At 39.4% G+C, this 25,847-nt stretch overlaps 1 protein-coding gene and 1 long non-coding RNA gene across 34 annotated transcripts in view; one reads left to right on the top strand and one right to left on the bottom strand.

Moving 5' to 3' along the window:
• The window catches only part of ANK2 (ankyrin 2), a 699,882-nt gene that overhangs the window by 18,442 nt on the left and 655,593 nt on the right, over nucleotides 1-25,847 (bottom strand). For 25 of the 32 annotated variants that reach the window (XM_069593465.1, XM_069593447.1, XM_069593452.1 and 22 more), the window contains 7 exons: nucleotides 24,073-24,169; nucleotides 20,744-20,972; nucleotides 19,368-19,493; nucleotides 17,076-17,198; nucleotides 14,489-14,521; nucleotides 12,576-12,597; nucleotides 1,838-1,912 (listed from right to left, as the gene is read on the bottom strand). In XM_069593465.1, the coding sequence (XP_069449566.1) occupies nucleotides 1,838-1,912; nucleotides 12,576-12,597; nucleotides 14,489-14,521; nucleotides 17,076-17,198; nucleotides 19,368-19,493; nucleotides 20,744-20,972; nucleotides 24,073-24,169 (705 nt within the window). Of the gene's footprint in view, nucleotides 1-1,837; nucleotides 1,913-3,457; nucleotides 9,701-12,575; nucleotides 12,598-14,488; nucleotides 14,522-17,075; nucleotides 17,199-19,367; nucleotides 19,494-20,743; nucleotides 20,973-24,072; nucleotides 24,170-25,847 lie in introns of all 32 variants that reach the window. The other 7 variants (XM_069593469.1, XM_069593463.1, XM_069593455.1 and 4 more) reach the window with 2 other exon arrangements.
• Nucleotides 8,502-15,963, top strand: LOC138442301 (uncharacterized). 2 transcript variants are annotated; one of them, XR_011257628.1, is made up of 4 exons: nucleotides 8,502-8,560; nucleotides 13,165-13,259; nucleotides 13,749-13,806; nucleotides 14,438-15,963. It is a non-coding gene; the product is annotated as an uncharacterized lncRNA (long non-coding RNA). The 2 variants fall into 2 exon arrangements; XR_011257627.1 differs by lacking the exon at nucleotides 8,502-8,560 and adding an exon at nucleotides 9,485-9,656.

Raw genomic sequence — 25,847 nt, forward strand, 5'->3', positions numbered from 1 at the left:
TGTCCTCTTTAGAGGGTAATTTGCTAATATCTTTCTAAATTAAAAAGATACATATCCTTGCCCCGCAATTTTCCTTTTAGGGGTATGCCCTACAGTGCGTGCGTGCGCTGTCTGACTCTGTGCGAACCCATGGACTATAGCCCGCCAGGCTCCTCTGTCCATGGAGTTTTCCAGGTAAAATACTGGAGTGGGTTGCCACTTCTTTTTCCAGAGGATCTTCCCGACCCAGGGATCAAACCCACACTGCTTGCATCTCCTGCATTAGCAGGTGGATTCTTTACCTCTGAGCCACCAGAGAAGCCCATGCCCTGCAGACACAGCCACAAAACTACCAGTGCCCAAAGGTATTTACTGCCACTAACAAGAAACAACCTAGGCATCCATCAACAAAGGCCATTGATAAAATGGCCTCCTATACAGTGGAGTTAAATATGTATTTAAAAGAATTACATAGATATTTCTATGCTGATGGATTATGTATGAGAAATACTGTTCATTACACAGCTCTATTTTTTAAATAATAGGCATACACGTGAGCACTGCAGATTTTATCTGAATATATGAGAAAGTGTTAGCAGTTACCCTTGAGGAATGGAACTTGAAGATAAGATGTAGGCAGTGTGAGGGACTTGTTTACATTTTATACCATTCCATATGATTTTAAGGTTTGAATTTTCACCAACTATAATAGATACTGCATTTAACATACATATACATACATACATACTAAAAGGCAAAGTAAATAATTTGGAATGCTACCTATTTAATAAGTCAACTAGGGATATTTTGAGATCCTCCCTTCCTCTAAATTCCTCAATTAAATAAATATGATCAGTATTATTAAATTCTATTTCAGTCATTTATTCTACATTATCAATTATCTTTGTTAAGAGTATTATGACTTCATACTAAATCTTTAAGAAACTTAAAGGAGCTTAATATTAACTTTATAATGTTTCAATTATGTAGTCTGCCAGGTTCCTCTGCCCATGGAATTCTCCAGGCCAGAATACTGGAGTGGGTAGCCATTCCCTTCTCCAGGGGATCTTCCCAACCTAGGGATCGAATCCAGGTCTCCCACAATGCAGGCGGATTCTTTACTGTCTGGGCCACCGGGGAAGCGCTTATACTGTTTAAGTTAAGTAGTCACAAATGACATAAAGGTCAGACCAAAAAAAAACTAGGAAAAAGCAAAAAATCCTGACAATCTTGCTTTAGTATGTTATATCATAGGAAAGATGAAAGGGTATACCTTTTAAATCCTGATTTATAAATAAGCCACATTGATTTTAGAATTCACTTTGCATCAGAAAAATTATTTAACATATAATTTCTAAACTGAAACATTCCTATTTCTCAGAAAATTACTGAACATCTCATTTATATGTATTTTAACTTTCATTTGAAGTTACATTTAGTACCGTTTGCAATGAAAATATCTGATACAAGGTATCTAAAACAAGAAATTCAAATTGAATTTCAAATTAAATTCTGGTTGAATTTCAAATTAAATTCTATGACAACTGCATCTAACACAGTAATCTCTCCGAAATTTAGATATCCAAAGGAGGGTGGTGGGAGTTGTTTTGTTCTCAATCTAAAGTTCTATTATTCAAAATTCCAGAGACAATAGAAGGCTTGCCCTGGTTCACACAGTGAGTTAATGCAGTCCCTGGATTTTTGAGTTCACAGTTTATCATTCTTTTCACTATTCCATGTGGTCTTCTTCAAAGGGGGAAAAAAGACCTTTTTCACTGTTAATGACACTTGGCTGACGCAAACTATGCCATTCAAACCGAGCAGGTTTTGTTGAAGAAATGGGTCACATGCCTCTTACCTGTCCAGCTGAAGCCAAGGTGGTCAGCAATATATGCCAGCCTCTCCTCAATCCGTTCCTGCTCATCCTGCTGATCTACAGAAGGTCAAAAACAGAATGGCCAAAAGTTGTCCATGACAGGAGAGGAACCACAGTACTGATCATCCAAAGAAAGACAGTCAATTGTCCAAATATCTGATTATAGCACAAGTTAACTATTCCATTTTAAATCATATTAAACTGTGTGTTTGCCTGATTTCTGGAATGGAATGGGGGGGATACATTTAATAAAAATCATGGAAACCATCTGCTTCCATATCTCTTTAATCAAGACTAGCCATTGGACATAACTGCATAAGTTACTGATTTCTAGTACTCTTACAACTTTCCTCTTAAATTGTCTGAGAGGATACTGCCCACCCTAAGATAATCATCTTGCTCATCAAACAGCAGAAAAATCATAAATGGGATGGAGAAGTGGAGTAATTAGTTAGGACTTCCTAATATTGCCTGTGGGAGTATAAGATCACTTCTGAGTCACGTAGCAAAAAATCACTTCCAAGATTCAAAAGAGATCTAGATCACCGGTTGATCGGACCATCCCGGTTTTTTTCCGTATGGCCAGAAACAATGTTTATCTTGGTCCTGGTGACCTTGGAAGAAGGAAGAAAAAAATGTACATAGTTGTATGTGTACCTTATATTAGTATGTATATATGTTTTTTGGGCAAAGTTTCTGTCTGCTTATCACTAAGTAAACTCAGATAATACTCCCACAGACTAAAATTTTGCCTTTTAACTTCCGTTAATTGATGGGCAGCATTTTAGGTCATGGTATCATGACATTTTTTATAATCCAAATTTAAGATAATAGTCTTTATTGTAGAGATATTGGAAGACCAGAGGCTTCTTCTCAAAGCCATCTATGGTTTCCTTTTTTCATAATTCAAAGAGTCATCATCCCCTCACAGTCAACTTAAATCATGCAAAGTTTGAGTTTTCGTTGTCTGCTGCATCTAATCAGAGTCCATTCTCTATTCATCTGTCGCATAAATGAAAAGCATGCTTTTACCTTATGACTGCTTAAAGTATTTACCATTGGTATCTGAAATCCAACCTTTCTAAATCAAAAACAAATCCACAACAATTAGAATTTCATGATATGTGAAATCATCTTGTGCAAACGGCTTTCTGATGATCATAAACTTGCAAAGTACTAATTATTTCAAAGTACACAAAGGTTAAGAAGAGAAAGCAATGAATCCTCATAATACAAAACCAAACCAAATAAATCCATGTGCTTAATTTGAGGCTAAGCCTGCAAAGTCAGAACAACAAAACTCAAAGCTTGCATGGCCTCACGTGCAGCAGCTAGAGAAAAGGCAAGATCCTGGTTGCCTGCCGATCATGTTTATGTTTTCCATAAGCATTCTCATTACTCAATCTTGAGATTGTTTCCACGGACAAGAGTATACAGAGAAAGCACAAAACACAAAGGGCTTACACAAACATAGTAACCACTACAGAAAGCTTAAAGGAAATGAGACACAAATCACCAAATAAAACAGACATACAAAAAAAAACAAAACTATATCAATTTATGACATGCGTAGCACAGGGAATCCCAGTGGCTGGCAAATACCTTCAGCACGGTCATGGCCATTTTCATCAGGGATGCGTTCAATCAGAGTCTCAATGGACTCATCCCAAATGGGCCTTGTGTCAAAGATGTCCTCAGGAATTGAGTTCTCGGTCTCAACAGGTGGCAGGTTTTCAATTACTGAAACTTCCAGGGCACTACTACTTTCATCATCTGAAACTAAATCTTGCTCCCTTTCTGACTGTGTAAGTCTATCCACTAACTTGGAAGCTTCATCACTAATCTCCTCAAAGAATTCTATGGAGTTCCTGTAAAGATCAAAGAAATGCTCCTTATTGTCTTTTGTGGGGCTTGTGGGCCCCCTGCAGGAAGATGTGGTGCTTTTGCTCTTTACTGGCAATCGGGATGCAAATATCTTTGGTCTTGTGGCCCCTTCCTCTGATTCTAACTCAAGCTCCTCTTCCTCACCTGTGCTTTCTGTTTCTGTCTCAATGTAACTTCTAATTTCTATTGGGCATTTGGTCTTCATGCCCAAACTGGCATCAGATTCAGATTTGCTTCTATCATCTGGTGCGCTGCTTGTCAAGTCCTGTCCCTGGGGACCATCTGTCTTCTTTAGAGGTGAGTCCAGATGTGAAGGTTGCTGCTCCACTCTTTGGACAGGTGCTTTCACGGGGATTTTAGACTTTGGTTTTGCTTCATCTTCTTTACTTTCCTCATCCAGGCCGGGTAGAAAATCTTCAGAAAGAGAACTCTCATATTCCGCCGACGGAGGTACTGAGGTTGAAGTGGGGATAGTCCTTACAGGGATTTTGGATTTGCTCTCAGTAGAAGGCACATTCTCCATGGGTGCAGTAGGGATTTCAATGACTGATTTCTGTTCCTCTGGGGAGGAATCGGGAGAATCATCACCCCGATCTGAATATACAGACCTAGTGACTGTGGAAAAATCTAACTGAACTTGTACAACTTGTTCAGGGAAGTCAGGGCAAGTGGTCTGCTTCACGCTGGACAGAGGAAGGGAATCACCCATTTGCCTGGTGGGTAGGTCCTCAAGCCCTGTAGAAGTAGCCTCTTTCATGGATGTTTCTATGGAGGCTGAAATGTCTATTTGGGAGCTAAGTGGGGTATCTGAAGTGTGTATTTCTTCTACCTCCTCACTCAGGTCATCTGGGAGTAACTCTGCTTCATCATCCACTGTTTCTTTTGATTCTGAGAGTGTTAATGACTCAGCTGATGCCTCCACCTGTGGGGCCTCAGCACCTGTACCCCCTTCTTTCATGTCTTGTGAGAGAGTCTCTTCCCTGGATTCTTGCCCAATTTGGAAAAAGTGAAAGCTTTCATCGGCATAGGACCTTTTGGTCATATCAATGGCACCACTTCGGGTCATCTCAAACAATTTTCCTTCCTGAAAGAGAAATGGATTTTGCTCACTGGTTGGGGTCCCCTCTTCAGTTGGGGTCCTAGCAGGAGTGGTGTCAGGGGTGGTACCCTGAGACTGTCTGTCTACCATCAAACCAAATATCTTCTGTTCTTCCTCTTTCACTCGAGCCTCAAAGGCTTCGTCATCCTCACGGATTTCACTCCAGGAATCAGAATCCACATCCGTTTTTGTGATAATGACTTTGCTTATCTGTTCACTGACAACTGTTGATGTTTTTGGTACAGTTGTCTCCAAAGATGAGGAGGCTCCATCTGACTGTACTTCCTGCAAGGTACTCTCTTGCTTGGATTCTACTTCCAAGACCTGGTCCTCAAAATTAGCTTCTTTACTTGAAACAGTTTTATCAGAGGAGCTTGTCTCTACTACATCTTCAACAGAGGATGTGATGGTAACAGAATACTCTTCAGAAGAATGAAAACTTGCATGTCTTGTATCTGTTTGGGTTTTGCTTTCTTCACCAGAGAAAAAAGATTGAGAGGGAACATTTTCATATGGGCTTATGACTTGAGGCTCATAGATTTCATCCGTCTCTATTGGGTCTGACACCGGAACATCCAAGGATGATCTATCAGTTTGAGTAGTAATGAGTGAATCTTGAACGGAACAGTCCTCTGGTAAGCTCTCAAAAGCTTGGTCAGTTTTTGTGACCTCCATTTCTGTAGCAGAAGCTGTAGAGACCATGTCTTCATCTAATTCTTTTGCTTCAGATGCTGGACAAAGAGGTAAAGAGGAGAAAGATGGAGAGCTTTCACTGGGGGGATCTGCTTGTGGAGATTCGACTCCAGGAACATCAAGCTCTTCTTCTAGGTCTTTCTCACTAGTGTCTTGGAGGGCTAGTGATTCCTTATGGATAACTAGCTGCTCACTGACATCGTCACCAGGGGAACTGTGGAGACCTGAAGAGACAGGAGCGGCTGAGTTGGTAGGACTCCCAATCTCACACCCAACGCTATCACAAAGTTTTGGTTGATAAGTATCTCCATTCAGATCATCATAAGATATCTCTGGTCCATCAGTGGGAAGAGCATGACTGTCTTCAGGTAAGCGAGATTTATAATCTTTTTCTTCTTCTGATTTATCTGAATCTTCCTGAGCATCTTCATTCATCTTAAAAGTGTATTGTTTGGAAACGATGGGCTGGAATTGTATTTCTTCAGGACTGGAATTTGAGTCTATGCTGGATGGAAGTGGGGAAGGAGGCTGCACTCGAATAACTGGCTCTGCCAAGAGACCTGAGTCAGCACCTTTCTTCAGCTGCGTCAACTCAGGTTCACTTTCTGAGGAGGAAGAAGCCTTCCTGCCCTCTGTTGTTACTACCACAGGAGCGTCACTTTCATCCTCAACACTCTCTGTGTGTTTTGGTTCATCCGTGTCTGCTGAACAGTCGACATCTGCATCAGAGGATGAAGAAGATTCTTCCTGCTTGGGTTCCCTTTTGTAGTCCCTTTTCTGCTTTGCTTCTTGTTCAAGTTCATCAAACGTTTTGACTTTGGTTACCATTTTAAACATTTCCTCTTCCGGTGTGAACCTCTTTTTCTCCCCATTTTCTGAGTCGTCCTCCTCCGCACATTCAGGAATCACAGCTGGTTTGGGCGTGTCTGTGGTTTTGGGCGTGACCTCGTAGCTAACTTCTTCGGAGCTGGGGGTGTCTGGGGAAAGGGGGCTCTTCCCCGAGCTCTCCATGAGTGACGTCTGCTCGAGGCTGTCATCCTCGGCACTGCCGTCAGGGTCTCGGAGCAGCCGGGACCGCACAGAGGCCACTTCCGTGAAGAGCTCGGTCTTGGCAACAGCTGAGGGAAGAGGAAAGTGACTTGGGAGAATTCCAGCCTTCATCTTTGGTTCAACGGGGCTGCTTTCAAGAGAGTCACGGCAAGGGGATTCCTTCAGAGGACTTGGTTCCAGAGAATCGGGAGTTTTGTGTGAGGAGTTATCTTCCAGCACAGGGCTGGCCTCCAGGGAGTCTTTGTGGCTCACAGCGAAGGATTCATCAGCCCCGGGGCTGAAAACCTCACTCTCACGGCTAGGGAGTGCGAGTTCTAACCCTTGCGGACTTCTGATGGCTGCCTGGGGCTTTGATTCAGTCCCTGAGCCTGCCTTTACATCAGCCTCCGACAACGGCGAGGGCTCCTCTGAGGGCTTGGTGGCTGTGGATTCCTGAGCTTCGGTATCAGTTTGCGGCTTGTGGGATGGACTAATGTGTGCAACCGGACCTTCGTCACAGGTCGCTTCCTCAGTCAGTCCTTCGGGTGTTTCTTTTGCTAATGATACACTCTGACCACTGAGGCTGTCGCCTTCTTGTGGGGGGCACATGTCTTTGGAAGGGTCTGGGGTGGCCTCTGTCAGCTGACACTCAGCAGAGGACTCTGCTGCCTCAGTGACTGCAGCGCCTTGCCCTTCAGAACCATCAGCAACATCTTTGGTTGAGGGATGTCCTTTTTCGGAATGACTTTCTGGTGCTGTTTCTAACTTGGTAGTTTCGTGTGTTTCCCCGATCTGCTCCTCACTTTTCTTTGGCGAGAAGGAAAGGCTCTCTGGGCTTGTCTCAGGGGTCTCGGCTAGGCCCTCATGCTTATAGCTTTCCTCTGAACTAATCTGAGGGGTCCCTTCCATCAGGCTGCCACACGGAGAATCTGCCACCCCTTCGGGCTTCAGGCTCTCAGAACTGCCAGGTAAAGCGCCACTCTGCAAAGACAGGGCTGGGAGGAACTCATCTTTCATGTAATCTAGTGGAAATGTCGTGTTGAAAGGACTAGTGAGCACTTGGTCTAAGTGAAGCTGTGCCTTCTCAGGCTCCTCAGTCATACGGAACTGCTGGTATTTGTCATTGTCTTCCAGTTCTTGCTTAATGACGTCAGAAAAGTCAGTGGAGGTTTTCCGGTCTGGGCTGATCTGGAGATCCATGTCTCCCTGGTCGTCGGCCAGCTTTTCTTTGGGGACTTCGCTGTCTTTATGGCTTTCTTCTTCAGGCACTGGCTGAACAGGTTCGGGTGTCTTGTGGTTGGGAGATTTCTCCTTTTCTCCAGCCCCATCTTCTCTCTTCAACCCTGTGGAGGAAGCACGGACTGCTCTTCTGGGTTCTGAAAGTCCCGTGACCAGGAACCTCTGGCCTCGTTTGATTGTCTGACTCTCCGTTTTCTGCGCTTCTCTTGGGGTTACTATCGGCCCCTTTTCTTTTTCTAGCCGACCTCTGCCTTTTTCTTGCGGCTGTTTTTGTTTTGTAGATTTGTGCTCAAAGAGCCCGGTCTTGTGTTTCGACGGGTCCTGACCTGACTGGAAAGCTTTCATCAGCTCCCGAACAGACATGGTCTCCTCGATTCTTTCTGTTTTTGAGGTGGGGGAGACAGGTGGTTGTTTGTCTGTTTTCCCAGAAGGTGACACTGGCAGGTGCTTCTCAGTTTTCCCGGAGCTTGGGGCAGGAGAATGCTTTTCCATCCTTCCAGCAGGTGACACCGGCAAACGTTTCTCTGTTCTGCCAGGAGACACTGGCGGATGTTTCTCGGTTCTCCCAGAGGGAGATCCAGGGGGGCGCTTATCTGTCTTACCCGACGGTGAAACAGGTGGGTGTCTTTCTGTTTTTGCAGAAGAGGACACAGGGGAGTGTCTTTCCGTTTTGGTCGAGGGTGACACGGGTGAGTGTTTCTCAGTTTTACTTGCAGAGGACACAGGGGAGTGCCTTTCAGTTTTCGCAGAGGGTGACACGGGTGAGTGTTTCTCGTTCTTACTCGACGGTGACACCGGAGGGTGCCTTTCTGTTTTGGCAGAGGAGGAAAGAGAAGTGTGTCTTTCTGTTCTAGAGGAGGCGGATGCTGGCGCATGCCTCTCTGACTTCAGAGAGGGGGATGCAGCCAAATGTGTCCTTTGTGTTATCTTTTTTGGCACATCCTCTTTGCCCTTGACTCTGACAGGCAACTTGCTTCGACCTTTCTGTTCATCTTCCACTCGTTTCTGAAGGGCCTTCACCTTGTCCTTTATGGAACCAATGGGCGTTTCCTCTATCAAAGGTGACGTAGCTTTTACAGCGGGAAGAGGCTCGGGGGCTGAACCTGTGTCTTCATCTAATGACTCTTCTGAACTCCCTTTTTTAAGGTCTGTTTTTTCTGCACCAGCTTGTGAGCTGTCCTCCTTCTGCTTTTGTTTCTCCTTTAGTTTCCTTCTCACCGGCTTCTTTATCCCCAGGCTTGGTTTGGGCTGTTTCTGTGTACTCTGTGTCTCCTCTGAGGGTGCATCCTTGCCTTCGCTTTCTGAGCGCCTGCTGGGACCCTGAGCCTCACGCTTCTCCCCTACCATACCTCGCTCCTTCTGGGGCTGCTCTTCGTGAGGAGGCACGTAGGAGTTCAGATCCTCAGTAAGGTAGTTCACTAGCCCCGTTGAGTCTTTCTCTACTTCTGCTTTGGTCTCTTTATCTAGTCTAACTTCTACACATGGGTATTCGGTGATCTCTGAAGATGCTTTCTGCTTAGCCTCCTCTATCTCCTCCTCACTGACAATGACCCACTCCTCCTCCTCTAACTCTTTCTCTGGCTGAGACCTCGGCACACTGCCTTCATCTCCTGTGCAGGTTCCGCTTCTCAGGATTTCGTTCACCTTCTCTAAGTCCTCTTTAACTCTTTCAACAATTTCAAAAGGCTCCCCTGGCTCTTCCTCGGCAGCCTTCACCAGCTCCTTCACTTTGATGGAACCTGCCCTATCAGATCCATCTGTGGTCAAGATGGCGGTCATTTTGATCAAATCTTGTTTCATCTCAGAAACTTCAGAGAGCAAGTCCGGACTTGCCAGGACAGGAACTTCATTAACCAGGTGACTTTTCAGGACAGATGTTTCTGTAGATTCTGTCTCATCATCTTTGATGTGAATGGAAAAACATCGAAAGTAAAATGGAAATCAAAAAAGATATTGGCAAATGTAATCAGGACTGAAACGACACAGTGTCTTTTCCTGTCGTGGCGGGAGGGACAACAAAATGGGCTGGGAATGGTGGATCCACAAGGTCTCAGGATACAAAAGCAAAGCAAGGCTAACGGAAAAAAAACTGAAAAGGAAAAATGAGCAGGAAATAACTTGCTTAATTTTCTCACTTGTAGCACATCCACACATATAACAAAGCTTTAACAAATAATCAAGACACACACAATCACAAAACAAAGAACGAACGCAGTGAAATTACACAGAGATATCTCAAGATTGTTCAGATGTTACAGATCAATGTCGAAAAAAAATGAATATGGGAAAAAAAGGAAAAAAGCATTAGAAATTGCAGATAGTTGATTTCCTCTAGGAGAAAGCCAGTAGTAGCAAACTCAGAATACTTCCTAATGATGTATATACATTATTTAATCATAGAAAAATCTGGAACGCAGCATGTTTAGTTCTGCCAATATACAACGACTATATAAAATATATCTGAATTAGCTGCAAACCGGCATTTCATCTAAGGGAAATTCACACCTAACAGTGAAACAAACAGTCTTGTGCTGAGAGGCATGGTCCTTTCCTTGGAGCAACCTCCTTGCTTAGACACATAATGGACAGACCAAGGAGGGAAAGAAAGGAAAGGAAAGGAAAACAACAAAAACGATTGTGATTAAACTTATATGTGAGTCCAAAGTTAAAATGTGATGCATGGCAACCCAAATCAGAGACAGTCACACGGGACACACACACAGTTTATGTAAGCCAAGTTATTTCCATGCAAAGCAAAGGTGCACTAAAACTGGTGGGAGAGGCAGCCTTGCGGAGATGCACGGGCGGGAAGATGGTGAGAGATTAGAACAAATGCGGAAAACGACTGTGGTGAAGCATAGTTATTTCCCTAAAAGTCCATAACAAGATGCTCAATGCAATATGCTTGAGGCATGGGCAGTGGGTGCCTGCACCCATTAAAGCAAGGAGGAAAACTCAAACTCTTAGAATTTACTCAGTTAAAGACCTTAGTTCAAAAAGCCCTTTCAACAGAGCTCTTCTTTGGAGATTATTTCATACCTGGATGAAGATTATTTTATGATTGTTTTTACATTAAAAGAAAGCCAAACATGGGACTTCCCTGGCAGTTCAGTGGTTAAGAGCTTCCACTACAGGGGATAAGCATTTGATCCCTGGTCGGGGAACTAAGATCCCACATGCTGCACAGTGTAGCCCCTGCAAAGGGAGGCCAAATGTAAGCCTATATTTGAAAATTTTTAAACAGTCACGATACCTTGATTCATTCAGGAGGATTAATGGCACTATATCAATATAGTAACCTTTTTTTTTTAAATGATTGAGCCAGATGGATGAATTTTTAATTCCTATAAGCTTGTATCGAAGGAATAAAGGGTCATTTAAATAAACATTAGTACCAAAGAAAAAAGTGGAATAATAAAATCTCTTTATAAAAAGGAATTAATGAAATCAATAATAATGTAAAATTTTTTATAAACATAAGTGCCTTCTCTTGAGAGAATATTTGTTGGGATATACTCTGTGAAATGCATATATAAAGATACATTTAACTTATATTAATACAGATTTGTTCAGATATAAAACAATGAAAACATCCAGAATTTTAAATATGCTAGTCCTAAACAAAGATTTATAGTGGTTAATAATGGCAACTAGCTTGTATCTTACATCATGATCTTAACCCTCATATTTAAGAGGGTAAAGAGACTCAATTAAAAGTATTTCAAAAACTTAGCAGTAAATTAACATTGTGCTAGGACCTTAAGAAAGGGGGGGGAAGTCCAAAGATTACTGCATTGGGCCTAAAGACCATATTAAACATACTTCTAAGTTTTCTCCTTTCAGGAATAACACTCTGAAATACAGTAAATCAAAATAAATCTTTAGATGAATAAACATTAAAAATCAGATTTTTTTCTAAAGCATTTGGGGCATAAGAGTAAGAAAGAATCCTGAAAAACTCAATTTCTTCCACACAAGAACCTAGTCACCAGAAACAAGCCAACAAACTGAAAATTTAACTGAATGCTACAAACCTAAAATGAGCTCTAAGATAGCTCTCTCAATGTCTATAAAAATCAGTTCTTTCTGTACTATATTATGTTTAGGCTTTGCATCATTATTTAAAATTAGCCCTATTATGACATACTGTTACGATTAGTAATTTCATCCAGGAGGTTTTCCTTTTTGCTTTTCCTGGTTCTTAATTTTTTCAGAACACTTTTATAATTAGACCTCAGCCCTAGAGAAGTCAGTTACACTTCACCACAGTAAGAGGTGCAAGGGGTCGGGGGGTGGTGTGAGGGGAACATTAGCTTTAGCTGAGAACTATTGAGACAGTATCACTTTTGCAGGTGTGGCCTACATAAGTAATGAGCTCTCTGCTGATGTCAGGGTCGCTTGATATAAAAAGTGATACTGTCACTTCAGAGCTTAAAAAAATGAGATGACAATGTTATGCTAACAAATGGACAAAAATGGTATGGTGAGTTTCTAAACAAGCATAACAGCAAAAGCAGGGTTAATAGGGATCCAAAAGAAAGTGAATGCTTAGATGAATAATCATTGCATTTTACTGATAATTTGCTCACAAATTAGATATATTCATAATTTAACTGGCCAAGCTGCTTCTCTAAAAATATATTAATGATTAATAAGGATAATATAAAAATATAATTATTATAATGGTTAGTAATGGCAACTAGCTTGCATCTTAATTCATGCTTTTCTTTATTGTAGCCAGCTTTCAAACAAACTCAGTTTTATTTGAAATCTTACTTTTTTCTGATGTCATATCGATCTGAAAGAAAAGATACATAAATTGAATGGTTACAAATAGTGTTGTGTCCCACATCCCCGATGTACACAATAAACTCTATCATAATTATAAACATGGGAGACACCATAAGTTATAGGAAGGTCAGAGTAATTTGCTACAGTTCTTCCCCAAGAATGTCTTTGATTCTTATCCTAACTTTGGAAAAAACAAATCTGCTTTCTAGACTCTATGGGTAGAAAGTCCTTCCCAACATGTTTCTTTGGGAAGATATGACCTAGAGGTGTTTGCTGTTAGAAATACATATTAGAGAAAAGGGCCAGGAAAAAAAAAAGTGAAGTAGGTATAAAACAGTAAGTGTCAATTTAGTTGAGAAAAAGCAAAGAACATGCCAGGGTGATATGTTCTATAGAAACAGTTTCATTATTAGTTACAAGACAGAATTCCAAATCCCCAAAATAACACAAACTAGGTCTATTGCACTGAATAGTTCCTGAAAATATTCAATAGAAAATCGTAAGCCTAATAGAAAAACTCATTTGGATATAATAGCAAAGCTGGTTTCATAATTGTGTTGCTCTCTCAACAAAGTATGTAGGTGTCATTTTGACCAGCCTGGGGATCGAGTCATCAGCTACAGAAGGGAAACTGAATATGTGAGGCAGAGAGTGACCGGACACTTGAGGGTAAGCATGGCTTCAGTCTTGTAAGTTTATTGTGCATCTGGTCATACACGGTAGGACAAGGAGTCTATAATGACCCCTCTCATCCTGCTCCACGGCTGGTATGAATAAAGAAGGGGATTGATGGGTAGTCTCTGAACAGATAAAGGCCTTAAATTTTAAGCTGGTGAGCACAAGGGTATTTATTATGTTTTTCTTTAGGGTTTTGTATTTCAAATCCATCAGAATAACATCAAAAAATAAAACTGGTATATTTGAAAACATTTATGTGAAACAAATAACAATTCCATTTTTCTTAGAGATATGAAGCAATATGTTAATTAAGTATAGTAACTTTTTCAATAATTTCTTTTGTTTCTATAACGCTTAGGCATTTTCAGATCTTTATTAGGAAAACAAAATACTTTCTTTGACTATCAAAGCAGGTATAATTCAAATGGCTATTTATTCAAGGTAACCTCTCTAAGACTCATTTTTTCCTCTGTCATATAGCCCCTATGGTATGACAACATACATCTTTTGGCATGACTGTGAGATCGCTGTTGACGGGGTATGTGGAATACTTAATAAAGTGTCTACCGTATAAGAAGCGCTCATTATTGGTAGAGTTCTGCATTATAATATTAGTACAGTAAAATGGATGAACTATATGTTCCTTTTGATTTCAGTGGTTCTCAGACTTTTGTTCTTAAGACTCCCTTTATACTCCTAAAAAAATCCTGGGGAGTCTGAAGAACTTTTGCTTATGTTTAATATATGTAAATATGTATCTGTATTATAAATGACAGCTGAGAAAATACAAGAACCCGAGTGTAAACAAGCACACACTCCAGCGTGTCGGGGTGATAATGTCATCATAGGCAATGCAGCCTCTGGAATACTTCTGTGTAGCTTGTGAGGATATGGGGGCTAAAAGGCAAATGATGACTCAGTATTAAGGAAACGGTTTTATCCTCCTGGCATCTCCTGACCAACCTTTGAGAACCACTGAGATTTTGGTTTGATTTTCAGTAATTGGTAGAGAAATCTGTATTATTGCACATTATAGAGAAGTCTTAGTGTCCTATGAAATGAGCCCATAACATGAGAAAACAAGTTCAGGGAGTTAAGTAAAACTGTGACCCTTCGATTACTAAAAACAACTGTATAACCATTCTCTGTTAATCATGTGCTCTTATCAGTGGTTACAGCAATGACACAGCCATTAACAAGCGACAAGGCCATATAATTACCTCTTCCTCCTGTTCTTGATCTGACTCTGATTCCTGGCCACCCCAAGATGCCATGCAAGGTGGAGAAAGAGAGCAGGAAGAGTAGAGAGTATTTAGAAGAAAAGACAAGACTAAATACCCTGACAATAAACATCAACAGGCAAGCATACAGTTAGCATTCACATATTTTTTCTTACTAACAGTTTACAGAAGACAAGCACAAAAATTAAAGAAGATTGATTTAAATGCAAACATCTATAGATTCAAAAGAACCAAAATTATAAATATACTAATCTATTAGACAAAAGAACGAATATTATAAATGTATTCATTTCAGATATAGGTTACCAGCAGTCACAAAGTGTGACATTTCGTGGATTTGATGGCATATGTCTACAGAAATGGTGATGATAATATTTCAGCATAATATCTTGATGCTTTTGAACTGTGGTATTGGAGAAGACTCTTGAGAGTCCCTTGGACAGCAAGGAGATCCAACCAGTCCATCCTAAAGGAAATCAGTCCTGAATATTCACTGGAAGGACTGATGCTTAAACTGAAACTCCAATACTTTGGCCACCTGATACGAAGAACTGGCTCATTGGAAAAGACCCTCACTCTGGGAAAGATTGAAGGCGAGAGGAGAAGGGGATGACAGAGGATGAGATGGTTGGATGACATCACCGACTCAATGGACATGTGTTTGAGCAAACTCCGGGAGCTGGTGAAGGACAGGGAAGCCTGGCGTGCTGCAGTCCATGGGGTCGCAAAGAGTCAGACACAGCTGAGCAACTGAACTGACTATCTCAGCCATTACAGGTATTGATTAAACATGTAAAAGCCACAAATGAACATGCATTGAAGATATTTTCAATACACAGGCAATACTTAGGAGTTCTCTTGTAATAAAGAGCTACTCTGTTCTAAAATATATCTAAACTCTACCATGTTTGTCAATGTTTTCTTTTTGTTTTAGTTACTAAATGGAGAGCTGTCCGGGACCATCATAGAATTAATAACTGTGCCGGATATATCTTGACTTAGATACAAAAAGGAATAATGAACTAAATGCTTTCTTTTCTAGCATACTGAAAGCTCATTTGAATCAGAGACAAAGCTCATTCATCTTTACACATCACTCAGATGGACTGCCCCAGCATTTACATATTTCTCTGTGGTTCTTATTTGGCATTCTGCTTCAGTGATTCAAAAGTGCTCAGCACTACAACCCCCAAAGTACATTCTTTACCACTGGAATGCTATTAGATAACGGTTATTTGGATGCATATCCCTACCACTGTATTTTAATTCTTGTAATAACATGTAAATTTACATACGCAGATTGTGGTATTTCATTTTGATCGTTAAATAAGAATTTAGTGTTAAATACGATGCTACATAGTTTTCTCTATGTGACCGAGTTCTAATTTGTAAGAATAATTAATCATGAAAAATGGTGAATGAAAATAAACACAGAAAATGTTCTGTTTCACGGAGTTAAGATTTAGGATTTTAAATATGTTTCTACCTCTCCTCCTGGGCTTCCCTTGTGGCTCAGTAGATAAAGAATCAGCCTGCAATGAGGGAGACCTGGGTTTGATCCCTGGGTTGGGAAGATCCCCTGAAGGAGGGAGAGGCTACCCACTTCAGTATTCTGGCCTGGAGAATTCCATGGACTGTAGAATCCACGGGGTCGCAAAGAGTCGGACACGACTGAGCGACATTCACTTTGACCTTTCACCTCTCCTCCAAGTCTCACCTGCTAGTATCCCACTTTTCAACCTCTAAAATACACTCTGACAACTTGCTATAACCTTCCGTAAATTGCCACATGGGAACTTTCCGTTAAAAAGGAATACTGGTCAAAATTTTTCAAAAAATAAAAGAAGCTTTTCCCAACATTTAATCTATTCCCTAGTCTTCTTTGATTTTATCAGAGTAATCAAGGAATTCTGTAAAGAGGAGAAGTTTGACTAGAAAGAAAAACTTCTAGTAGATTTGGGTCAAGTGTTAATTTTCCTTTCAACAATGTTTCAAATCTATTCCTATAACATGTGAGTATTTTGTATACTCATCATGTTAAAATAGTTGGAACAATGAATCTGATGCTCCCCAGATAGTACAGGTTACAGAATGAACACATAATTATTTTAGCAACAAGGTAAAATACCCTGAAGTTGCTCTGAATTTCATAATACATAATCCGCCTGTGAACTGGCAGGAAACAGAAGCTAATAGACTCATAATGTTTTGGCAGGGCCGAAAGCACTACGAGCATGGTGCCAGGAGGGCGCATAAAAACAATAAGGAAGGCAAAGTGAGTAATTTCATGTTCAAAATCAGTCCAAAAGGTTACATCTTCCATTGAAATCTTCTCTCTTCCGTATCCAATACATACTTATAGAAACTTTTCCATCAAAGTGAATTTAATGCAAAATAAGGTAGAGCTACTTTTTTCCCTACTTAAACGGAAAATCACAAACTGGACAGGGTATCAAAAATGACTATTATACGTGGCTGCATTCAGTGTCTTTGCCTGTATCTATTCTAAAGGATTTGAAAATCAAATCCTCTACAGCCTGAACTGCACTACAGCAGATTATAATACCTTCGTATAAATTGGCAGGGTGATGTTTAAGTTGCAAATAGCTTGGTGCACCAGGCCTCTTGTAGATTTTGGCTCTTTCATAAATGATAGTCGTCCGCAAGGTTCCTGAGTCGTATCACGTACCTTGAACAAGAAAGGCATACATGCTTCACTCACGTGTGACACACACTGTTCACTTTAGTGAGATGACACTCAAAACAACCAGAGAAAAGTAACATTCACTTGGTGATGCTAAGCGAGGATTTGGAAGTGTTCCTTTTCCCCTTTCCTATTATCATTTAGAACGATTTAAAAAATCATTCAGCTTTTTAAATATTGTGATAAAGTGTATGTAACACAAAACTGACCATTTCCACTTATATTCTTACCATTGTTATGCATACAACTCAGTGGCAGGAAGCTCATTCACAAAGTTATGTGAGTATCACTACTGCGCAAAATTTCCCATCATCCCAAACAGCAACATTACACCATTAAGCAATAACTCCCCATTCTCCTCTCTCTCTAGCACCTAACAGCCTCTCCTTAACTTTCTGTCCCTATAAATTTGCTTGTTCTAGGTACCTTGTATAGACAGAGTTATAAATCTTTGTTCATTTGTATCTGTTGTTTCAGGTTGCATAATATTATTAAGATTCCTTCACATTGCAATATATACCAGAATTTCTTTTTTTTTAAATTGTGTTAAATTGTACATAAAACAGCATTTCAACCATTTTTACATGTATAGTTTACTAGCATTAAGTACATACACATTGTTGTACAATCATTACCACCATGCATCTTCAGAATGTTTGCACCTTCACAGACTGAAACTGTTTCCATAAAACAATAATTTTCTATTCCTTCCTTCCCCCATATCCTGGTAACCACTATTCTATTTTCTGACTAGTTGACAACTCTAGGTAGCTCATATAAGAGGAAACATACAATACTTGTCTTTTGGTGTCTGGCTAATTTTACTCATTTAAGGCTGAATAATATTACATTGTATGCATATATCACATTTTGTATATCCATTCATCTGTCGATGGATATTTAGAGTATTTCCACTTTTTGACTATTGGGAATAATGATGCTATGAATATTGCAAGTAACTGGTTGAGTCCCTGCTTTCAATTTTTGGGGAATTGTTGGATGATATGCTAATTCTATGTTTTAACTTTTTGAGGAACTGTCATACTATTTTCCACAGTATGGAATGGCTACACCATTTTATATTCTTTCCAGCAAGGCATCAGGGTCCCCATTTCTCCATATCCTCACCAATATTTGCTATTTTGTTTTGTTTTTGATAATAGCCATCCTAATGAGTACTGAGTGGTATCTCATAGTGGTTTGAATCTGAATTTCTCTGCTGTTAAACATCATTTCATGTGTTTATTGGTCATTTGTACATCTTCTTTAGAGAAATATTTAAGTCATTTTCCTATTTTTGTATTTGAAAACTTTTGCCCACTAACAATATCAAATATTAGCATAATTACATAGCATAGTAAATGGATCCAATACCCCTTAGAAGAACCTATCTTTAATCAGGAAAACCACTGAACCAGAAATGGCACAATGAAGGCTTTCAGTAGAGATCTTGAGAAAACGGACATTAAAACTTAAGTAGAATTATTATTTCCTTTTATTTCATGAAATCTCTCCCTCATACTCATCTTTGTTCTCTTCAGAACTGGTATCTAAAATGTAACTTGCATATGTTAAATTATGATAAATTGCATATGTTAAATATGATAAATTCCTAACTTAGATTAACATTCCTAAACAGGGACAACAAATTCATGGTACATTGAAGTGTCTCCACAAATGTTTATTGAATGAATTTATGAACGTATATCCAGTCTATTGCTCTATCTGGGATAATTTCTTGATAGATTCACTGGGTCTTTTAAGAGCTTTTACTATAAAAATTTGTCACTAAGAACTCTTTTTGGTCTCCACATTTGTGAAGTTCATATATCAAAAAAAATTTAAACACAAATATTTAAAAGAAATAATAGTTAAAAAAATTAAGAGAGGCTTCTCTTAAAATTTGGAAAAGAATGACCAGTTTTCCTAATTAATCGCAGGCAATTTGTCCCTCATTCTTTAGCCTATAACTAAAAATCAAGGTTGAATCTGAAATTTTAAAAAAAATAGTTTTTAGGAGTTTAAAATTTTATAGAAATACTTAAAAAAATCATTAGAAATGATTGAAAAGCAAATATTCTCTTCTACCAAAGGAAGTCAAAGCCTTACTTGATGCTGAATAAAACACATTCCCAAATTCCATGTATATATTACCTTGACAAAGAGAGGAAGTCTGTTTTCTTTGAAGGCAAAAAAACTGAATATATGATGTTGGCCACTCTTGGTTAATGGCACCAGGTTGCCAAAACAATCAACATAGATGGGTTTTCCTTCTAAGACCTGACGAAAATAGAGAAAAACAAAAAGAATACCATAGCTGAAATTATTACATTACTGGAACATTAACATTCTTAAAATGTGCATACAATAATCTTTAAAATCCTGACTGACATTTTGTCTTATCTGTGACAAGCATGGACCAGCACACCCCCTCCCTTCTCCAGGGGATCTTCCCAACCCAGGGCTCGAACCCGGGTCTCCTGCATTGTAGACAGATGCTTTACCGCTTTATCGTCTGAGCCACCAGGGAAGTCCCTTACTAGTAATAGGAATCTTCAAATGCATGGGGGCATTTAATCTTACTGTACTCATTTCTAACACTGTACCATGTTATTTTCCCAAATCAATATGTCTTTAAATCATAAATTTATATTTTTGACATCACAATGAACTGGGTTACTTGAATTCAATATCAAAAATACACACTTATGGAAAATTAAGAAATAAGACAGAGTAGTGTAGCAAAGCCCTGGATATTGTATTTTTACGTTTACACAAAGGATATACCTCCTGGGCTGTTTCCTTTACTAGTTTTTAAATTTCCTTAAAATTTGCTTAATTTTAATTGGAGGGTAATTGCTCTACAATATTGTGTTGGTTTCTGCTGTACATCAGCATGAGTCAGCCACGGGAGTCACATGCCCCTTCCTTTCTGAACCTCCATCCCACCCATCCCACCCCTCCAGGTTGTTTTCTTTATGATTAAAGAATAATAGGGGAAAAAAATCCAATAAATAGTCACCTCAAAAAAACAAGGAAACATAACAACACGTAAATTGCTTTATCCATTTATATACTTATAATTTATTGATAATGCATAATTTCTCCCTTAATAATCTTTAAGAGAGTCCTTTTATCCCTACTGAATGGGTCCAAATTGGCTGAAAATGGCGCGTTGTAGACACTGGCCCTCTAGCTGATCAGGATGTTGATGGTCTGTTTCTGATGGCATTATTTATTAGATGGGCTGCCCTGGCGGCCCAGCATGAAGAACCCCTCTGCCAGTGCAGGAGATGCAGGTTCAGTCCCTGGGTCGGGAAGATCCCTTGGAAGAGGAAATGGCAACCCACTCCAGTATTCTTGCCTGGGAAATCCCAGGGACAGAGGAGCCTGGTGGGCTACAGTTCATGGAATTGCAAAGAGCTGGACACGACTTAGCGACTGAATAACATTTATTATATACTATTTTAAATATATTAAAAGAGGTGTAAACAACCTGCTAACATAAATTGGTTTTTGAAACACAGTACCTCCACATCCCTGCTTCTGGCCACCTCAGCAAAGTTCTCTTGTTGTTCCAGGGTCTTATCCACTTTATCATCAGTCATGCAGAAACACCTCAATCTGGCTTCAATGGGGTCATGTGATTTGGCAAACACTACAAATTTGGCCATATATGGTACACAGATAATTTCTCTATATACTTGTGATGCAAAGGTAACAGATTCCTGAATTTGTCGACAATCGATCAGCCAGAACCTATAAAATAAAACAAAGTCAGTTATCTGAAATTTAATTACAGTCATCCCTCAGTATCTACGGAGGATTGGTTCTTGGAACTCCACAGATATCATGATCCACAGATGCTCAGGTTCATTTTACAAAAAGGCAGAATACAGTCGGCCCTCTGTATCCATGGACTCCACAACTGTGAAAAAGGATAGTCAGTTACATGAAAAATAAATCAGTTCCTTCAATACAATCAGAGTCATCATTGCATGCCTCTTGGAAAAAGTGAGAAGCAAGAGAGGGAGATAATGAGAGAAAGCAAAAACAAAGGGAAAGAAAGACAGGGAGGGGGCAATGGAGGAGGATGGATGAGAAGGAGGGAGAGACAAGGATGTGCAGGTGTTTCAGCCCAAATATTAAACACTGTGTAACTTTCTTCCTTGGGAAGTCTTCTGAGTATTCAGTCTTCTGAAATACATCTTCAGCGTCTAGAATCCTTTTATGGTGCACCCTGGTATTATACCAGTATCTTGCTGGATGAGTTTCTATTTTCTTTCATCACCCTTGCTGTTCCTCATTTCATTTCCTAAAACTCTTTTCAACAAAATCTACCTAATGTTTCTTCATCTCATCATTCTTTTCCAAAGGACTCATAGTCACCAAGGTTGGATCAGCCAAACTACTTTTTTAAAAAATCTGCTTTTGCTTCAGAACTCCTAAATACTGCTTAATATAATCCATAGAAGAAATTATTGGCTTTGTGAATAATTTATCATTTCTAGCTTCAGTCAAATCTGTGACATATTTTGGTAATTTTTTCCCTTAGATATCATTTTATACATTACAGTAATGTTGCTAAACCTTTATGACACCCCTCAGGCCTTCAGAAAGGTAACTTCACAGAAAAAGCAGTAACCATCAGATGCACATTTTCTCAATCTGCTCTTTATACACGTCCAAGATTTTTTCCAGATCCTCTCACTTTGAAACCTTCCTCCATCACTGATCCCTCCTTCCTGACTCATTGCTCATAATCTTTAAAGATTTGGAAATTTCCTTATCTTCTTAGCTTTTCTTTCCTTCAAGTTCCTGATCTATCTCTCCTCTTCTACTTTTTAATTGTGATAAAATATAATTTAATTGGCAGCCTCAACTCCAAGAAATGGGCTGTGTGCACTAATGATAATGTAAAATTTGTCATTTTAACCATTCTTGAGTGCGAAATTCAGTGGCAATAGTACATTTAAAATACTACGCAACCACAGCCACTCTCCATTTCCAGAAATGTTTCATCATCCCAAACAGAGACACTATACCCATTAGACAGTAACTTTGAACCTTCCTGTTCACCTCAGTCCCTGGTAAACTCTATTAAACTCTGTCTCTATGAACTTGCCTATCCTAGGTACCTCATTTATGTGGAGACACGCAATATTTGTTCTTTTGGGTCTGGCCTATTTCATTTACTGTAATGCTTTGAAGGCAGCCTAGTTCCTGGTCCTTGGCAGGCCCTCAGTATTACCTCCTTCCTCTTTATACTGATTCAGCTATCCTTGACTCACTGCTTCTTCGACTGTCTGAAAGAATTACATTATTCCTATAATAATATAATAACTCCCGATTTCTTTGTCTCTCCTATAAGGCCTGCTGTAAATAATGTTAACATTCTGGCATTATTTCTGAATTACAGACTCCATTGTTGCCAGCCTCCAATGCCCTTCTGCATCTCAGCTCATGTTACCTTCTTTTCCACTTTTATCTGCCTGTTAGGTTTCTGTCTATCTCATGGGCTACCTTCTCTCTGACCACCCTGATGTGAACACCCTTTTTTGAATTCTTTCAGTAACTCTTTTGTACCTTTCCATTCAGAACTTGTCATTTTCTGGCATTAGAGTGGAGATGAGTGAATGGCAGGACACACAGACACACAGACACACAGAATCAGAGACTCACAGGTGAGCCCTTTGGGTGGCTCCGACTACAAATGGATCACCACACCCAGCTATTGCTGTGCATTGTTATTCATGCATCTATCGTTTTACCCCCTGAATAAGAATGTAAGCTTTAACTACTCTCTACTTCACCTTCTCATCTTTAAAATGGACATATTCTATACATCTGTGTCTCTTTTGCTGTCTCGAATACAGGCTTATCGTTACCATCTTTCTAAATTCCATATATATGTGTTAGCATACTGTATTGGTCTTTTGGACTCTGTGGGAGAGGGAGAGGATGGGATGATTTGGGAGAATGGCAATGAAACATGTATAATATCATATAAGAAACGAACTGCCAATCTAGGTTCGATGCAGGATACAGGATGCTTGGGGCTGGTGCACTGGGATGACCCAGAGAGATGGTATGGGGAGGGAGGTGGGAGGGGGGTTCAGGATTGGGAACACGTATATACCCGTGGTGGATTCATGTTGATATATGGCAAAACCAATGCAGTATTGTAAAGTAAAATAAAGTAAAATAAAATAAAATGGACATATTGCCTCTTGCTCTTAAGTCACAAGAGTTTATAGTAATCAAATTAAAATAGGAAAACACTTGGCAATCCATTAAAGATCAAGCAAATGAGAACTAGTGAGTTGGTGTATACACATGCAATGAAACTAAACAGCTTAAGCTTTTTAAAGATATCTGACACAAAAAGGATAATGTGTAAATATGTTATGGTGCACACAAGTCACTGAAAACTCTAAACTGTGCAAGCAAACCATGATATGCTCTGTGGTTTGGTTATCATTCTGTTTGGGGAAAAAAAAAAACAAAACAACAGTTCAGGCTATTTTGTTGACAGCAGGAAATTCATCATTCCTAAGTCCTTCAGGACTGGAAAAATTGGCTGTGGCTGCTAAAACTAGAGTCTGGGTCATACAGTAATAGCCAGCAATAATTTACTTTCTTTAGATTTTAATCTGAATGGCTGTACTTCATACTTCATTAATGCATTATCACTATTACATTCACTGGTGAGTCTGGTTTAAGACATGAAAGTAAATGCAGACCATTTTTAAAACCAAACCCCCCAAAAAATTACTTTTAAAGAATGTATGAAACAAAGTAAAACAAAGGACATTTGGGCACACAATTCCAATGGTTTTTCTGTGCAGTATAACCGTACCTGGCAGACACATTGGTTGTAAAGGAAACACATTCATTGACAAATGTTAATGGCGTAGTTCCTGTAATATCTTCCCACTGAGCAGGGGTGGTTCCACCTGAAATAACAGGATTGTTGAAAAAAAATTAGGCAGAACTCCAAACTCGGTGCTATAAAATAAAGGCTTTGTGGTTCTGGCTTCTGGCTACGTTCATTCACTCTTCAGGATGACACCCTGGAAACAAAGTGACTGAAAACTACGTGCTAAGACAATGACACACTGGAAACAGACATTAGCACCACATTTCACGGAACTAAATTTAAGGGAGGTCATTTGAATAACTGCTTCAAATTACTAGGTGCTCTTTTCTCTCCCTGACATTCTAAAGTTTTTTTTTTTATTGTAATTGCTAGTTTCTGAAGATAATTTTGAATTGTATTCAGTTGATGATTTTAAAAGATCCTTCGACTAACCAAGGAGCTGAATGCTTTGTTAAAGCAAAAATCCAAATACTCTTTCACTTGATATTTTAGGCAATTATTTTCAAGAAACAAAATTTCCTTTCAATTTGCGATTGAAGGTTGGCAAAAATCCTTGGAAAATATTAAAAGCTCAGTAAATATTGCAAAGTGAAAGAACAAATCAGTGAATGCCTCTGTACACCGACACATCACTCTGGAGGGTGATGCTGACTTTCACTTCTACTGAGAAATTAAGTTGGCATAAATAAGGACAACACTGTCTTCAGGCATTGCAGGAGAAATGTATGTTTGAGAGGAAGACAAATTTTGACTCTAAAGGAATTTTAAAGAAGGGAATGAGTTATCAAAATTCCTTATTCTAGGAGGCCCATAAAATATACATTCTAAACAGAATTATATAATACAGCAAAACACAAAAATCCAAAAATCTACTAACATATTTGTAAAAATTAACAAGTAAATTTAAGAAGTTGCTCAGAACAAATCCACCCCAAGACAGAGGCCCAGAATAACTAGACTAGATGGTGTCAAGGCCCAGGTGGTATCTTCATTTGATCATCTAGAAGGGCAGGATGTGCCACGGACATTTTTCAATCCGACTTGTTTTGCATCTGCGCTGCTACATAGCATATTATAGGATGATTAATCATATACACATGAATCAGTAAGTATGGGAAGGCTATATAATAAGCAGACATGAATAACTGGGAGAGGCCCTGAGTGAAGCATATGATTTCTCACTACTCTCATTTTAGGGCACATATTTTCTTTTATTATTTTTGCTTTGTTTTGGTTTTGAGTGTCTTTTTTTTTTTTTGGTGGTCATGCCATGTGGCATGTAGGACCTTGGTTCCCCCAACCATGGATCAAACCTGAGCCCTCTACACTGGAAGCACAGTCTTAACCACTAGACCACCAGGGAAACCCCCATGTATTTTAAAATTATGTCATACTATTAAACTTGTGGGGTAGAGTCTCAATGGTTTGCTATCAAGAGTACAGGAAAAAAAAAAACATTGATAAGAAGGAAGAATGAGAGAGAGGATAAAAGAAGGATGAACACTCCTGCTAAAATGAGGAGAAATGAAAAAAAAATCCAATAATACTGAAGCAGATATGGTTATTATTCCTACTAAAAACAGTATGAATATTTACTGAATGCTAGTACCATTCAGTTTCTGTTAAATAGGGAAATTCTCATTGATGTAGTTCCAGCACAGGTTACTTGTGTGGATTTTTTTCTCTCTCACCATCTGTGGTAGTAGTATTGGTCTGCGACAACCAGTGTCCTGGGAATATCTTTCTGGAGTTTG

The sequence above is a fragment of the Ovis canadensis genome, chromosome 6, assembly GCF_042477335.2.
Source record: "Ovis canadensis isolate MfBH-ARS-UI-01 breed Bighorn chromosome 6, ARS-UI_OviCan_v2, whole genome shotgun sequence".
NCBI lineage: Eukaryota > Metazoa > Chordata > Mammalia > Artiodactyla > Bovidae > Ovis > Ovis canadensis.